This window comes from Jaculus jaculus, chromosome 13, assembly GCF_020740685.1.
Source record: "Jaculus jaculus isolate mJacJac1 chromosome 13, mJacJac1.mat.Y.cur, whole genome shotgun sequence".
NCBI classification, from domain to species: Eukaryota; Metazoa; Chordata; class Mammalia; order Rodentia; family Dipodidae; genus Jaculus; species Jaculus jaculus.
In genome coordinates this window covers 6,243,799-6,261,850 of record NC_059114.1, presented here as the reverse complement: position 1 = coordinate 6,261,850, position 18,052 = coordinate 6,243,799, and the positions used below count along the sequence as shown (strand labels likewise).

General features: G+C 50.0%; 1 protein-coding gene across 3 annotated transcripts in view; it reads right to left on the bottom strand.

The window, feature by feature from the left end:
- The window catches only part of Grk3 (G protein-coupled receptor kinase 3), a 133,423-nt gene that overhangs the window by 90,710 nt on the left and 24,661 nt on the right, over positions 1-18,052 (bottom strand). For all 3 annotated transcript variants that reach the window (XM_045132678.1, XM_045132679.1, XM_045132680.1), the window contains exon 2: positions 10,456-10,532. In XM_045132678.1, the coding sequence (XP_044988613.1) occupies positions 10,456-10,532 (77 nt within the window). The remainder of the gene's footprint in view (positions 1-10,455; positions 10,533-18,052) is intronic.

The window sequence follows — 18,052 nt, the reverse complement described above, 5'->3', positions numbered from 1 at the left end:
ACAGGCACACCAGGGCTGCTTACCACTGCAAACCAATTCCAAATGTCTGTGCCACTTGGTGCATCTGGCTGTACATGGGTCAGGGAATCAAAACCATGGTTTTGTAAGCAAGCACCTCTAACCACTAAGCCATCTCTTAAACCCCTAGAGATGGCCTTCTAAAACCCATGAACTGGGCTGTAGAGATGGCTCAGCGGTTAAGGCACTTGCCTTTGAAGCCTAAGGACCAGGTTCGATTCCCCAGAATCCACGTGAGCCAGATGCACATGGAGGCACATGCGTCTGGAGTTCGTTTGCAGTGGCATTCTCTCTCTCTCTCTCTCTCTCTCTCAAATAAATAAATAAATCCCACTAGCCATCTATGGTGGTGTGTACCACCAAACCACCTTGGAGATCTTTCTACATCAGCCATGAAGAGCCATTGACTTCTGGCAGTCCGCCCCATGCCATAATATGATGCTCGTGGCCTGCTCCTCAGTGACATGCCAGGTTGTTTCAAATGCTCTGCTGTTCACAAGAGAGCTCCTCGGGAGTCAGGTGCCCTCTGAAGGCTGGCTCCTGCCCGGGTCAAGAGCTATGTGAACATGCTGCTTTTCTCACATGAATGGCCAACGGACTTCCGGTGCCATAGGGCCTGTTTGCAACCAAAGCAGAGCTTCAAAGGCCTGTTTGAAGATTCACAGTCACACCAAAGTGGGTTATCAAACATTTGGACTTTTTGCCAATTTGAAACATTTTTTTAAATATAATTTCACAGTAACTAATGTGCATTCTTTTTTTATTTTTTTGGCCTGGGTGTGGTAGCACATGCGTTTATGAGAGAAAGAGAGAGAGAGAGAGGAGAGAGAGGGAGAATTGGCGTGCCAGGGCCTCCAGCCACTGTAGCCAAACTCTAGAGGCAAGCTGGGCGTGGTGGAAGCGGCGCCCACCTTTAATCCCAGCACTCAGGAGGCAGAGGTAGGAGGATCGCTGTGAGACTCCATAGTGAATTCCAGTTCAGCCTGGGCTAGAGCGAGACCCTACCTCAGAAACAAACACACACACACACACACACAAAAAAAAAAAAAAAAAAACAACCACTCGAGACACATGCACCACCTTGTGCACTGTGTCACCTTGTACATCTGGCTTACTTGGGATCTGCAGAGTTGAACATGAGTCCTTAGGCTCAGCAGACAAGCGCCTTAACTGCTAAGCCATCCCTCCAGCTCCATGCTTATTTCTGAATCCAGATGAAAATGTGTTCTTAGGTTTAAGCTCCTTCTCCCTGGCCCATAGCCTTTGCTCGATCTGATCTGGGATTGTGGGTCTCTCTCCTGGAAGTTTCTGGGGCTTTGCTGCACTGGGCATGGGAGTCAATACTGTTCTTCATGGAGCCCTTCCAGCTCCCCACTTCTCAGGTACTTGGCTGGGAGACCCCTGACCCAGTGCAGGTCACCTCCGGGGTGATGGGGAGAGCTCTAAGCAGCTCCCTGCTCTGGACGGCACAGCCCCTGGGAGAGGCGACCACGGTCCTGCTCAGGAAGGAGGTTGGGTAAGCAGCCCTGCTTACTGCAGCGCCTCCCTCGCCAGGCCAGGGCCGCATGTGCAAAGGGGCCTCTTCCCGTTCCCCTCTCTAACCTCTGGCACTGGGATGAAGCTGGCTCCGCTCAGCACGTTTGGTAAACGCACCTCGGGAGGGTCAGCGTGGCTGTGGACAGCTGAGGAGGGCTCGAGAGGAAGGGAAACTGGAGCTGGGTGTGGAGAGGTTTGTGGGTCACTGAAGGAATGCGGGGGGGTGCTCAGAGGCAGGACATTTAAGCGGAGGAAAGTCCGAGACTTCAACCTGGGCAGGGCAAGTCCCCGCAGGGTCACGGTGGTGTGAGGGGAACGCTCTGTTACACCAGGGCTGTGCAAGAAACCCACACTCACCAGCTGTCAGCTGGACAACACGGTATTTGCTGGAAGCTTCCAAGTGCCAAAAAGCCCGTGGGGAATAGTTTTCAATGTAAGTGGGCAATTGTTTGACATAAAAACTCAGCACACGGGCTGGAGAGATGACTCAGCAGTTAAGGCACTGCTTGCCTGCAGAGCCTAAAGACCCAGGTTCAATTCCTCAATGCCCACGTAAAGCCAGATGCACAAAGTGTCAAATCCACCTGGAGTACATTTGCAGCAGCTAGAGACCCTGGTGCATCCATTCTCCTTCTCTCTCTATCTCTCTCTGCCTTTCTCTCTTTGCTTGCAAATAAGTTATTTAAAAAAAAAAAAAAAAAAACGCTGGGCGTGATGGCACACACCTTTAATCCCAGCACTTGGGAGGCAGAGGTAAGGGGATCACTGAGAGTTCAAGGCCACCCTGAGACTACATAATGAATTCCAGGTCAGCCTGGGCCAGAGTAACACTGTACCTCAAAAAAAATAAATAAATAAAATAAAATAAACACTTAGCCCACAACCCCAAAGCTGAGGCCAGCTCTACACTAAATACTGAGGCCCAACGCAATGCGGACGATGAAGTCGGCCACAAAGACCGCCTTGAAGTAGCAGTTCTTCCCTTTTTCCTGTCCTCTCTCTGCACATCCTCTTTAAGAGAGAACACAAGTGGAGAAGGCAGAACTGTGAGCCCACTCGCCCGCGCACCCCAGGGCACCGTGCCTTGTTTCCACGATGCATCTGGAGTTTGTTTGCAGGGGCTGTAGACACTGGCATGCTCGCTCTCTCTCTCTCTCTCTCTCTCTCTCTCTCTTTCTCTCTCTCAAGTAAATAAAAATGGAAATAAAATATTTTTAAAAATTAAGCCAGAAGGAGGTGTTCATGCCTATAGCCCTAGCAATCAGGAGGCTGAGGCAGGAGGATTGCTAGGATCTTGAAACCAATCCGGGCTACAGAATGAGACCCTGTCTCAGAAAAAACTAATTATACCACAGGTATAAAAACCTGCAAAGATTCTTGTGTGTGTATTAGACACCAAATTGTTTTGCACAAACTCAACAAGATTAACATTTGCACACTGGGTTGAGCTCGATGACACACGGCGGACACCACCCATGGCCATGTGGCTAACGGTCCGCGCACCGCGAAGTTCTCTGTGTGTGAGGGCGGCGTGTGCATGCTCGTGCATTTCAGAGGCACCCCACGTGTGCAACGTCTTCCTCCAGTGCGTGTGAGCGTGCAGACGCCGAGCGGACCGTCCACAGACAGATGGCCGTCATCAAATGGCATGCGCCACTCTGGTGCATGATAAAACTTCCACACATCTCATGGAAGAAACACAGTAGCAAAACAATCTTAGCTGCAGTGGATGAATAAATTTTACACTCCAGTCCATACCCAGCCTCCCTTCAGAAGCATCCTTTCAATAAGCCAAACCAAGAACGCTAGGCTAGCATTTAAATGTGCTGGAGAGTTTTCGTAACACGTTAGAAACCAGCTTAGTTGGCGCACGTCCCTTCAGAGCTGTGATTTTCACATAAGGAGGAGGAGGAAGGCAAAGGCATCTGTCACCCATCCTTGTCATTTTGAGGACTGGCAATTAAAAACGGAATTAAGCCTTTACTCAACCTTTGTGCTTTGCCATCGTGTGTCAAGTCAAATCCAAATGTAGCTCCCATCTCTTATCTCACAGCCTGGCAGGCAGAAGTGCAGGTGGGCTCAGCAGGGCTGCTTGCTTATGATCACACCAAGTCAGACTCCATGTGTGGATCTGGCCCAGCGGTTACCTAGAGACTCAGAGGACGAACGAGCCCCCAAGCCCATCCAAGCTATTGGTAGAAACCCATTTCTTGTGGCTGCAGGACTGAGGCCTCTGTCCTTCCTGCCTGTTGGCTGGGAGCAGTCTCGGTCCTCGGGAGCATCCACCTTCCCCGGCCTGCGATCTCTGCATCTGCAAAGCAGCTATGTGTCTCAGCCTCCCTCCTTCCCTGAAGGACACTCGATGTTTCTATGGGGTTTCCGTCAGTAGAGTAGATCCACACAGACAGCAACTCAGTATTGCATGGGCACACTTGAGGCGGGCACACCAGAGAGAGGTGCTGGTGGGCGGAGGCCTCTAGGGGACATCTAGAGTCCACCTGACCTCCCTGTAAAGCCAACCAGAAGACTCTCGTTGGTAAGAGAGAGGAGTAAGAGAGAGGAGTAAGGGCAGAGGAATGACCTAACTCAGAAAAACAACCACGCCGCAGCTCCCTGATAGCAGAGGTAGGCAAAGACCCTCTGTGAAAGGGGAACCAAGAGCAGGTGACAGCTGATTGGAGGCGGCAGATGCCACATCTGAGCCCACATCAGAAACATGACTACAGAGAGCCTCTGCACCTTGCCGTGAAGCACCCAGAGCCACGAGCACCCGCTTGCCAAGACATCGGAGCTAAACGCAGTCATGCACTGGGGCCAGGGCTCACACCTGGCTTTGATGACTCCCAGAAGAGCTGACAGCGTCTAGTCTGCAGCAGCTCTGCAACCTAATGGACAGTGCAGCTTCAACGGGTCACACACCTGGGTGTACTGGGAGAAGGGACATCTGTACCAATGACAATGTGAGTTCAGGATTTGGAGTCTCTTTTAAAGTCATGAGTCAATAGGTATCATAGCGGTTACCTTTCCACTGCTGGTCAAAACACCCGACCAGAAGCAGCTGATGGGAGGAAAGGTTTATTTCAGGCTCGCAGTTTCAAGGGGAAGCATCATGATGGCTGAGGCCAATAGCTCACTTCATCACACAGCCACAGCAGAGAGACAACAGCCAGCATAAGCTGCCTCTGAACACACAGTAGGGCTGGGCTCCTCAACTCCAAGGACCACCCTCCCCCCGAAACACACCTCCTCCAGCAAGGCTTTACCTCCCAGAGACTCCACCAGCTGAGGACTAAGTAGGAAGCTTACTCAAAAATACCTGAGGCCATGGGGCCGTTTATAATCAAACCGCCACAGGTATTTTTAAGCCGGTGGAGAAAATCTGGGCATAAACTCAGTCCCTGAGTCAAGAAAACGCAGATGGGTCTGGCAGTCTGAGCTACTTTTGTTTTTGGTGAAAAATGCCTGGACCTGACCTGGAATTCACTATGTAGTCTCAGGGTGGCCTCTAACTCACAGTGATCCTCCTACCTCTGCCTCCCGAGTGCTGGGATTAAAGGCGTGCGCCACCACGCCCGGCTTTTTTGTTGTTGTTGTTGCTGTTGTTGTCATTGTTCCTTTTTTTTTTTTTAAGTTTTATTTATTTATTTTATTTATTTATTTTATTTATTTATTTTAGAGCGACAGAGAGAGAAAGAGGCAAAGACATACAGAGAGAGAATGGGCACTCCTGGGCCTCCAGCCACTGCAAACGAACTCCAGATGCGTGCTCCACCTTGCGCATCTAGCTGACATGGGTCCTGGGGAATCGAGCCTCAAACCGGGGTCCTTGGGCTTCACAGGCAAGTGCTTAACTGCTAAGGCATCTCTCCAGCCCTTTTTTTTTTTTTTTTTTTTTTTTTTGAGATAGTTGCCTATAGTCCAGGCTGGTCTCAAATTCACTGTATAGCCAACGCTATCCTTGAGCTCCTTATCCTCCTGCCTTAGAAGAGATGGGGTGACAGGTAGCCCCCACTGTCCCACCATTCCCTGCTCCATTTGTGCTAACTCTTGATATCTTTTTTAAAAAAATTATTTATTTATTTGAGAGAGAGAGAGAAAAGGAGAATATGGTCACACCGGGGCCTCCGGCCACTGCAAACAAATTCCATACACATGTGTCGCCATGTGCATCTGGCTTACCTGGGTCCTGGGGAGTCAAACCTGGGTCCTTTGGTTTTGTAGGCAAGTGCCTTAACCGCTAAGCCATCATTCCAGCCCCTCTTATTGTTATCATATTTATTTATTTGAAAAAAGAAAAATGCCCAGGACTGGAGTGTGACTCCATGGGAGAGCACTGGCCCAGCACGCAAAGTGCTGGGTTCAATTCCCAACACCACACAAAAAAAAATTAAATTAAATTAACCATTTGGTTGAAATGCTTTCATTCTTTGAACATCTGCAGACAACCAACATCTGTTTGCACAGCGTCCAATGGGGCCCTGGCTGACCCCTCACCTCACCAAGTCCTATGACACTCTCTGCTTTTACAGACACGGAAGCCGGTGAGCAGCCGTCTTGGGAGGTAGCCAGTCACTTGCTAGCTCAGCCTCAGAGGTCGGGTCACAGAAAGGGTTCTACATTTTTCTTTTGTTCCATAGGACAATTTTTTTTTAATTTTTATTTATTTATTTATTTGAGAGCGACAGACACAGAGAGAAAGACGGATAGAGGGAGAGAGAGCGAATGGGCGCGCCAGGGCTTCCAGCCTCTGCAAACGAACTCCAGACGCGTGCGCCCCCTTGTGCATCTGGCTAACGTGGGACCTGGGGAACCGAGCCTCGAACCGGGGTCCTTAGGCTTCACAGGCAAGCGCTTAACCGCTAAGCCATCTCTCCAGCCCTGACAAATTTTTTTTTTTAATCAACCAGGGTACACAGTGAGGGAGGGAGCAGTCCACAGCTCTGCCCCGTCCTGTGCATGGGAGCCGGTAAGTGACAGGCGAGAGCTTGAACAGATTACTGGCCACGGGAGGACACAAAAGAGAAACCCAAGGAGCCACAGGAGAAGGGGAAGGGGGCAGTGAGGTGGCAAGGGCAGGACATAGGAGGGGCGAGCTGCGAGGATCGAGAGGAACATGGACCAGGAGGGCTCCCAGGGTCACAGCTGCCCACCGCTCTTGCACACCCCGGGTGTCGGGCAGAAAGTGCAAAGCGGGGCTGGAGAGATGGCTTAGCGGTTTAGGCGCTTGCCCGTGAGGCTGAAGGACCCAGTTTCAACTCTCCGTGAGCCAGACGCACAGGGTGATGCAAGCGCACGAGCTCACACATGCGCACGAGTCTGGAGTTCGATTGCAGTGGCTGCAGGCCCTAGCACCCCAACTCTCTCTCTCTCTTTAAAAAAAAAATACAAGCCTGGTGTGGTGGCTCATACCTTTAATCCCAGCACTCGGGAGGCAGAGGTAGTGAGTTCGAGGCCACCCTGACAATACAGACTGGATTCCAGGTCAGCCTGTGCTACAGTGAGACCATACCTTGAAAAAAAATAAGTTTAAAAAAGAAAGTGAAAACTTCGGAGCAAAAGAAGGGGGCACAGTAAACAGAGAAGCCTGCCTGTCGATCACAGTCACAGGGCTGAGGGCTGACATTCCGTTTGTAGGCACCTCTCCAAGCTCCTGCTCCTTGCTGTGACCTTCTGTGGGATGGTCTAAGGGAAGAAGGAATTGTGCTTGTGTGCCATTCATGCTTGAACAGATTACTGCAGGTAAATAGTAATAATAATAATAAAAATAATAATAATTCCCAGCCATCAGTTTATCAACATGGCTGCACGGGGGGCAAGTCTACAGTGAAACGCAGAAACAAGGAGGCCACCCTTAAGTGTGAAAGACATCGGAGCCCAAAGGTTACAGGGGTGAAGTCGGGTTCAATCCGAACAATGAAAAACGACATGCCAGAGGTCTGGGTGATGTGTTCTGGGTAACAGTAGGTAGGAAAAGGAATTAGAGAAGGGAGAGGGGGGCTGGAGAGATAGCTCGGCAGTTAAGGTGCTTGCTTGCAATGCCTGATGGCCAGGGTTCGAGTCCTCAGTACCATGCAAAGCCACGTGCCCAAGTGATGCATGCATCTGGAGCTCATTTGCAGTGGCTCTTGGCCATGACACACCTATTCTGTGTGTGTGTGTCTTTCTCCCTCTCTCTGTTCGCAAATAAATAAATAAACTTAAAGAGAGAGAGAGAATGGAGAGGGGAGAGAAAACACTCAGGAAGGGACAGTCCTCTGAGCACTTCAGAAGCTGAGGTGAGGACAGGGAGAACGGATTTATCATAATCTTCTAGTTACGTCTGGGGAGAATGGATGTATCATCATCTTCCAGTTATGTCTGAGCAGGGAGCTACCGGGGTGAAGGGAAACCCTTGCCTCTGTCAGCTGCTCTTGTCCGTAACAGAGAGAGCAGAGACAACCTAACCGGCTGTCCACTAACAAGGGAGAAACACAACGGAACGCATGCATGCCGGGGGCGCAGCTCAGTGGTGGAGCGCTGGCCTAGCATGCCCAACACCCTGAGTTCAATCCCCGGAACCATCTCATGACGACGATGACGATGATAACAAAATGCAATACGTCCACAGGGTGGAAAATGATTCAACTGCAGAACAAGTCCTGTCCCTGCTGCGGCACAGGTCTTGAAAATGTTACTCAGCGCTGCCGCAAGCAAAAAGCCCCCGTGCGAGCCCATTTCTACGGAGAGTCCAACAGAGGCACAGAGGGGATCGGCGGCGGCCAGAGCTGCGGTTAGGGGAGGGAGGGCACCCAGCGGGGACCGGCCTTCCGACGAGAACCTTCTGAGGTTGGACTGCGGGGACAGCCGCACGACTCTGAACCAAACGAGGGTGGACTTCATGCTGCCCAGAATGTATGTCGATCATGCTCTCGTCGACGAATTTGGAATGCTTAACTAACGCGCAAACACGCAATAACCCTCTTCCTCTTCCCTGCGGCAGACGGGGACTCGCGGCCTCCCCTGACCTCCTGGAGTTTTAGTCAACCTCACAAGCAAAGGCAAGTCTGAAGACGGAAACCAGCCAGACAACCAGAGAAATGGAAACCAAGCCCTTTTACCCCGTTCCCGCCACGTCCTAAGGAGTTGGGATGACACGTCTCCAAGTGGCCAAGGGCCACACGCTCTCCATGCCATGACCTTGGATCAGACAGGCCACTGGTCCACCTGCTTCTGTATCTCCCTGAGCCCACTCTCGACCAGTGGGGACCACAGGAGTGACAGCAAGTCACAAACCCTCCCTGGGTCTGCGTTTTCTCATCTGTAAAGGAGAGGGTGTCCCAGGAGCTGGAAGGATGCCCGGTTTGGGGGAGCTGTAACAACAGAACTATAGTCACCCTTTCACCCAGAAAAATGGTGTCGTGTTTGCATAGAACCCCCCCCACACACACACACACACGGTCTCACACCACAGTAACACTGTATAGCGTAGAGAATCACCATGGTTCCAGTGTACAGGTTAGAGACTCGCTGATACAACGTAAGTGCTGTGGACACCATGCCCACACTAGGTAGTTTAGACACTCGCCGTGCAAGCATCTGCACGTGTTTAGTGTGACACACTCTTTTTTTTTTTTTTCCTTTGTGGTATTTTTAATAGACGGTTGGTAGAAATCACAGATGCTGAACCCATGGATATGTATGGACACAAATAGAATTCCAGGGAACTTGAATATCTGAGTTATGTAATATAGTAATTTTCTCCAACAACAAAGTTCTTTTAAAGCTGAGGCATATGGCTGCACAGTGAGCCATCTGAGTGACCTTGAGAGGCAGGCAAAGTGCAAAGAAAAAGAAACACAACACACACACACACACACACACACACACACACACATACACACTCCTAGAGAGATGCTAGGGAATCCTGATGTAATCCGTTTATCTCACACTATGGACAGATAAACCAGAAAGAGGAAATGGTTTGACCACCCCCCCAACCACACAAACACACACACACACACACACACACACTGCCCAGTGGCTCTTGTAGGCACCGTAGAGAAAACCTAGTTCATTAAAATCTCATCATGGTATCAAATTCTTCATGCTGAGGAATTCTTGCTCACTGTCTTCGAACCTGCCACATGCACGTGAAGATGCATGGTGTGGAACTGAGCATACCCAGGGGTGTGCCCGCCTGCGCCGTGCTAAGCGGAAGTCTCCTGAGACGCGCCCTCCCGTTCCTTCCTATGTGCAGGAGACGCCGCTTTGGGAAGCCTCCCCAGCACGCTCTTCCCCTGCTGGGAGGACTGAGCACACCCCCCTCTAGCTGTGTGCAGCTGCCTTGACTCACTGAGGGATGAACCTCTCATGTCAAAATATTTTACTTTTGCCAGGTGTGGCGACACACGCCTTTGATCCCAGCACTCGGGAGGCAGAGGTAGGTGGATCACAGTGAGTTCGAAGCCACACCCTGAGACTAGGAAGTGAATTCTAGGTCAGCCTGTGCTAGAGTGAGACCCTACCTCAAAAAAACAAATACATACATATATATAATTTTTATTCATTTATTTGAGAGAGAATGAACACGCCAGAGCCTCCAGGTGCTGCAAAAGAACTCCGGACACATGTGCCGCCTTGTGAGTCTGGCTTACATGGGTCCTGGGGAATTGAATCTTGGTCCTTTGGCTTTGCCAGCAAGCACTTGAACCACTAAGAAGCCATTTCTCCAGCCCTGAACCTCTCTTGTTAACACTCTGACTTAGGCAAAACCCCAAATGGACGTAAAGCTCAAACGACTCTACTTTCCAATAGCTTATTCACAAGAAGCCACATAAGGAAGACGTGTAATTGTCAAGCAACTTGCTAATCACGTGAGGCCCCTTCACTCCCACCCTATTATAAAGGACACACAGAACTCACCGATTTTCTGGTTGAAAATCTTGTCGAAGGTTATTTCATTTCTTTCCTTTAAGTACTTCTGCATCACACTTCGGATGCTGAAAGAGAAAAGTGGCTTGTTATGTCTTGAATGTAAAACGCCCCTCCACCCAAGGGCTGGAGAGATGGCTTAGCCATTAAGCCGCTTGCCTGTGAAACCTAAGGACCCAGGTTCGATTCTCCAGGCCCCGTGTAAGACAGATGCACATGGTGGTGCATGCATACAGACATGATATTTAACTTCATGGAAACCTGGGGAACTACACATTCCAAGCTGGTCCTGTCATTGGCGATATGTAATCCTACTAGTTGATCCAAGTCCCTGCCAACACTTTTGGGGTATCAGTCGTATTTTTTTATATTTTTAGCCACCATACTAGGTATGTGGTAGTAGCTCACATCAGTTTGATTTCAGTTTGCATTTCCCTAGTGAACAGCGGCATCATGCTTCTCTGTAGATTACTGCTGAAATCTGAACATCTCCTTGTGTGAGATACATAGTCAAATCTTCTGCCTGTCTGTTGAATTGCTTGGCTGATTATTTAACTGAAAGGTTCCTTCTTATAGCTTGGAAATAAGTGCTATGTCACATGTATGTGAAATTAATTAATTTTCCTGGGTTAGTCTTTTAATTCTCCATTTTTTATGGAGCTGTTTAGCTGATGAGTTCCAACTTCTTGATTATTTACATTTTTGTTTTTGTTTTTGTTTTTTTGAGGTAGGTTCTTGCTCTAGCCCAGACGGACCTGGAGCTCACTCTGTACTCCCAGGCTGGCCTCGAACTCATAACCATTCTCCTACCTCTGCCTCAGGAGCACTGGGATTAAAGGTGTGCGCCAACATGCCCGGCTGCTCTTGATTATTTCTTTGAATGTCAATCTATGCTGAAAAGTCTTTCATAACCCAAGGTCATGAAGATTTCCAGCTATATTTTCCTTTAGAAGTTTTAAATTAGCTTTTACATTCCAGTGTAATATCCACTTCAGGTTAATTTGTGCATGTAGTATGTAAGGCAAGAATCAAAGTTTTTCTTTTCGTTACAGTCTTTACGTAGTCAGCACCACTCATGGAAAAGACAATATCCTTTCGTCACTGACTCCTCTCAGTACCTTGCGGAAGCAACACAAAACATGAACAGGTCCACCTTCGCTGTCCTGTTGTATTGATCCACAAGAGGCCAGCTTCAAATATCGCGTTGTCTTGCCCATCCCTTTCCCAACGTAAGAAGTTAATCGATGAACGTAGATACCTCTAGCCCAACCATATACCATTATCTCAGCACCTCGAGGCACCAGCTTAACTGCATCTCACAGATTCCCATAGATCCCATTGCATTTCCTTTCTAATTTCCTGGGAGGCTGGTCCTGTGACCTGTAATGTATGGCTTACTCTACAGCTGCATTTCCAAGTACCTGGAGATTCACAGTTACCTGCCTGCTATTGATTTTAGTTCAAGCCTCTGGTGGCCAGAGAGCACGCCTTGAGTGACTGCATTCTTCTAAGATGTCCTACTACTGGCTGTCCTGCGTGGAGCGGGATCCATGACACTCGGTTCTTTGTGCGTGTGCGCAGATGTGTGTTCTATAGTTGGATGGATCGGACTGGACATAGTCACTGGGCCCACATGATTAATTATGTCCCTTAGGGCTGGATAGATGGCTCAGCTGTTAAGGCACTTGACTGCAAAGCCTAAGGTCCCAGGTTCGATTCCCCAGTGCCCACGTAAGGCAGATGCACAAGGTGGTGCATGCGTCTAGAGTTCATTTGCAACAGCTGGAGGCCCTGGCGTGCCCATTCTCCTCTCTCTCTCTCTCTCTCTCTCTGTGTGTGTGTGTGGGGGGGGGTATCTTTGCTTGCAAATAAATAAATAAATAAAAATTATTAATTATGAACTTAGACTTGCTAAGTGCTTACTGGGATTTCTGTCTATTTTTTCCATAAGACATGAGGGGGGAGGGCAGAAATCTCATGCTCTGACTGTGAATTAACTTCTCTTTCCAGCTCTGTCTATGTGTTGTGTCTGCTTCTCTGGGAAGCCTGTGACCATCTGGGACAGAGGCGCTCTGGCAAAAAGATCCTCATGATGATGTGTGCTCCTTTCTCACCACCTGCTCATTATTTCATTAATCAGATCACCACAGCTTTCTTTCAGCTAGGTTTTATATGGATGAACCCTATTACTTTTAAGTATTAATGTCTTCTTTTTTAGTATTTTATTTATTTATTTTCAAGCAGAGAGATACAGAGGCAGAGAGAGTTTATAGGCATGCCAGGGCTTCCACTCACCACAAACAAATTCCAGACACATGTACCGCTTTGTGCATCTGGCTTACAGGGGTATAAGGGAATTGAACTCAGGTCAATAGGCTTGGCAAGCAAGCACTTTGGGGCTGGAAAGATGGCTTAGCGGTTAAGGCACTTGCCTGCGAAATCTAAGGACCTATGTTCAACTCTCCAGATCCCATGTAAGCCAGATGCACGCCCACCTCAATAAGAGTTCCTCAGGGCTTTGGGGAGTTTTAGGGTTGAGGAACACTGGGCACTAGGAAAAGGGTATAGAACGTCTGTGCCCACCCCCCAGGCCTGGCCCTATGCCCTCCTGCCATCTTGTTCTTCCTGAGCTGTTTTCCATAGTAAAGCTAACCATACCCAAGAGCCCTTACCGGAGTTCTATGAGTCATTCTAGAGAAACATCAAGCCTGAGAGGACAGTCTGGGGAACCCCTGAGTGGGTCAGAAGTGGGGGAGATTAGAAAGCCATCAGCGTCTGAGGTGGGGCTGTGTACTGCTAACGGAGACGGCCAGGGAAGGCGACGTCACGTTCAGGTTATGGCCCTCAAATTTGAAAATTGCCTCCACAGAATGTTCTCCCAGATCAAGCCCAGCCCCCAGCCTCCAAGATCACTTCCTTTGAGGGCCTCCTTGCCAGCGTCAGCCAGAAGTATACCACACGCTCTGCCTGAAGGCCGGGGGATTCTTTTTTTAATTATTTAGCATCAGCTCCATAGACATACACCAAGGCTACCCGCCATGTCTTCTGTCCCCGGCTGAGCACAGGGATGGCCAGTAGAGTAAATATTCTATCATAATTTTAAAGATGTTCCCATTACCAGTGCAGCTGGCCAAGGGGAGAGAGGCCAGGCTGGGTTGCAGCTTCTCCCTGACAGAGGGAATGAAGTGTTTACAGACCTCCACAGCTCGGACTCGTTCTATTCTGGGGTCCCAAACCAAGTGTGTCTAAGGACTGCTTTAACCAGTGTGGATTCTACTGCCACGAGGAAACCCGGGGCCTCCCCTTTCGCCCCGAGTGTGACCTCCCTGAGCCACGACCACACCTCCCAGCCGCCTTGCTCGCGGGGTGGCACACTCGTTCACTTCCCACGAAAGAAGCATGCGCTTTCACAACACCATCGTTGTGCAAATACCACCCCCTCGACTGCCTTCTTTCTTAACTTGAGAACAACACCCTCCTCCTCTCCCTCCTTCTCCTCCTCTCCCTCCTCCTCCTCTGCTTCCTCCTCCTCCCAGAGCCAGCTGCAGAGTCCCCAGTGCCAGGAGGCTGCCTCTGACTCCTGGGCTGAGCCGCTGGCCTCCATCCACCGTGTGCCACGTGCCATGGCTCCTCCCAAAGAGCTGCGTGCAGACGTCTCCGTGTCGCCCGGCACACCATGAACCACTGAGGGACAGCGGCTGTCATTCTGGTACCAAACCCCCTACATCACCACCACTGCATCACCATGAAAAGAAAGTCCACAGGGGATGGATGGAAAAAGGTCACTTTTCTGGGTAAATTCCATGAAATTCATGTCATCTCAGATTTGCTAGGGGTCTACTGTGGATCTTGAAGTCCCTCCCATCCACAGAATACAGAAACTCGTAGAAGGCAAATCTGTCCACAGCCATACTACCCTGAACGTACCCGATCTCATCTGGTCTTGGAAGCTAAGCAGGGTCAGGCCTGGTCAGTACTTGGAAGGGAGATAAGGTGAACCATGACCTCTGAATCTATTCCCAAGAATCTATACATAAGGTACACAGATATGGGGCAACTGGGGAAGGGGGTGATGCTCCACCATTTTCCCTTCACAGTTTTAGATTCAATACTCTTTTTTTTGCATGTGGATGTGGTATGCATGCATGTATGCACGCATGGTAGTTTGAATATGATAATGTGCTATAGACTCAGGCATTTTATTAAAATTAAGCTTGTCACTTGGCTCTCCAGCCGTCTAGGCTGGAGGAGGTGTCACTGTGGGGGAGGATGGATCCTGGGGTCCAACCCTAAGGTGTACTGGGGGTGGATCTTGATTTCAGCCCAAAGGTATGGAGAGAGCAGCTTGAGCTCTGGTGGTCCATGTTTGCTGGTGTTGGTGTTTTTTTTTAATATTTTTTATTTATTTATTTGAGAGAGAGAAGGAGAGAAAGGGGGGGAGAATGGGCATGCCAAGACCTCCAGTCACTGCAAAGGAACTCCAGACACATGGGCATCTGCCTTACATGGGTCCTGGAGAATTGAACTGGGATCCTTTGGTTTTACAGGCAAACGCCTTAACCACTAAGCCATCTCTCCAACACCTGGTGTTGGCATTTGCTTGCTGTTTTGGTGTTTGACAGTGGTGTCTCTCTCCGCTTGGGTCTATGAAAGGGAGCCAGCTTCTTCTACCACTGATGGTGTTCCCCTGCACTGGTAAGCCTGAAATGAACCCTTCCTCCCATAAGCTGCGTCTGGTTGGATGTTTGTTCCAGCAACAAGGAGCTGAGTACACCAGTATGCACGTTCATGTGGGTATATGTGTATGTGTGGAGGCTAGAGATTAATAACAGGTAATAACACTACTCCATCTCTCCCTGCTGTTTATGGAAACAGGAACTGTCGTTGAATCTGAAGCTCACGGGTCAGCTAGACAAGTGTTCCGATCCACTTCGTGTTGCTGGCAAAAATCACCCGACCTAGAGCAGCTTATGGGAGGAAAGAGTTTATCTTGGCTTATAGACTCAAGGGGAAGTTCCATAGTGGCGGGGGGAAATGATGGCGTAAGCAGAAGGTGGACATCACCTCCTGGCCAATATCAAGTGAACAATAGCAACAGGAGTGTGCCAAACACTGGCAAGGGGAAATGCTATAACACCCATAAGCCCGCCCCCCAACAATACACCGCCTCCAGGAGACTTCAATTCCGAAATTGCCACCAGCTGGGGACCTAAGTATTCAGAACGCCTAAGTCTAATGGGGGACACCTGAATCAAACCACCACAACAAGCACGGTAGTTTGAATGTGAAATGCCATATGTGTTTGTGATGAAGGCTCCTCCTTCGTCCCCAGCTGCTAGAGATACAGGAGAGGGGCCTTGCTGGAGGAGGTGTGTTGCTGGGGGTGGGTTTTGGGCGTGATCTAGCCAAGCTTCCCTTTGCCATAGATAACTCACTCTTGCTGCTAGCTCCCTGCTGCTGTGGCAAGATGGGCTTCTGCCATGCTTTCTGGGTCACGATGAAGTTTCCCCTAGAAACTGTGAGCCTGAAATAAAACTTCTTCCCGCCAGGTGTGGTGGCGCACGCCTTTAATCCCAGCACTTGGGAGGCAGAGGTGGGAGGATCGCCAGGAGTTCAAGGCCATTCTGAGACTCCATAGTGAATTCCAGGACAGCCTGAGCAAGAGTGAGACCCTACCTTGAAAAACCAAAAAAAACAAAAACGCTTCTTCTCCCACAGGCTGTTTCTGGTCGGGTGTTTTGCTCCAGCAACAACAAGGTGACTGTGACAACAAGCCACCCTGAGGTACAGGCAGCAACAGCTGCTTCCCCAGCACTGACAAGCACATTTGACACAGGCGCCAGGACTCCAAACTCAGGTCCTCACGCTTGCATCACTCTTTTTATTTCCCCCTCTCTTAATTGGCTTGTGTGCATGTACATGGATGTGCCAGGGTCTCTTGCCACTACGATAGAACACCACACAGATGTACCACTTTCGTATCCTGCCTTAAATGAGTGCCGGGGGAATTGAACCCAAGCTGACGGGCTTTGCAAGCAAGCACCTTTAACTGCTGAGCCACCGCCCCGGGCCCCACAGGCTACATTCCTAATGTGTTACGATGCCCCGGGGTTTCAACGGATGTCACTCACTGGACCATGCCTTGTCAACACTCACCGTTCTGGGCTAGAAAGATAGCTTAGCGGTGAAGGCGCTTGCCTGCGAAGCCTAAGGGTCCAGGTTCAATTCCCCAGTACACACACGTAAAGCCAGATGCACGAGGCGGAGCATGCATCTGGAGTTCGTGTTGCAGAGGACAGAGGCCCTGGTGCACCCATTCTCTCTCTACCTGCTCCCCACCCCTCTCCAATCAATCAATCAATAAAATACTTAAAACCACTTTTCTGCATCTCGACAGTGATCATGCTAAAGGGACCCGGAAAAATGAGAAAAGTAACCGACAGCCGTGTTTACAGTCTCAAGCGGCTCTAGACCGGGACGGTGCTGGGGACAAGCATGTGATCAACAGAAGCTCAAGGCCACAGGCCTCCCCTGAGCCTCTGGCCCACGACCTCCCAGGATGCGTGTGAGCACCATCACCTCCCATGCGGAAGAGATCTGATGAGCCCTATCTGGATGGAAAATTGGCAATTAACATTAAGAAACTCCGCTTTGGGCTAGAGAGATGGCTTAGCGGTTAAGCGCTTGCCTGTGAAGCCTAAGGACCCCGGTTCGAGGCTCGGTTCCCCAGGTCCCACGTTAGCCAGATGCACAAGGGGGCGCACGCGTCTGGAGTTCGTTTGCAGAGGCTGGAAGCCCTGGCGCGCCCATTCTCTCTCTCTCTCCCTCTATCTGTCTTTCTCTCTGTGCCTGTCGCTCTCAATTAAATAAATTAAAAAAATTTTAAAAAAAGAAAAGAAACTCCGCTTTGACTAATGGAAGCTATAATACTTGTGCACAGCCCCCCTACACACACACACACACCCCACACCCAACCATCAGTGATGGAAACCGGCCGGCTGTGGCGGGGGTGAAGGACACAGCTCTCTCTCTCTCCCTGGCAAGCACTCAAAGCTGACACTGTGTTGTCCTTTCCACAAGCACTCCAAGTTGGTTTTATTTTCTGTGAGTGAACAGAACTGTCAGAAGCAGTTTGGGAATGGAGGGGAACAGACCCCGCCCCTTATGCCTGACCAGCCTCGAGCAGAGGAGAACCCTTAGCTAAGCAAGCCCGGTCTTGGGCCCCCAGCCGCACGGCGGTCCGTCAGCCCGGCTGCTTGACCCGCTCTCGGACCCGTCCTAAGACGCGGTAGCGGCACGCGCGAGAGATCGCTGTGATGAAGACCACGGCGCTTGCTTCAGGACACCTTGCTGCAGTCACAGCCACTGCGGACCAGACGACCTGCCTGCCTCCTGGATCTTAGAAGGGATTACGAACCGCAGCGGACTCCGCGTGACCCAGGACCCTGCTCTCCCTGCAGCCGTTCTTAGTCTCGCACTGGGAAGGGGAGCAGCTCCCCAGTGACTCAGGAAAGAAAAAATTTTTTTAAACCTTTAATCGGCACAATATGACGCTTGTGACTGGTCCTGTGTATTGGTCGTGATGGGC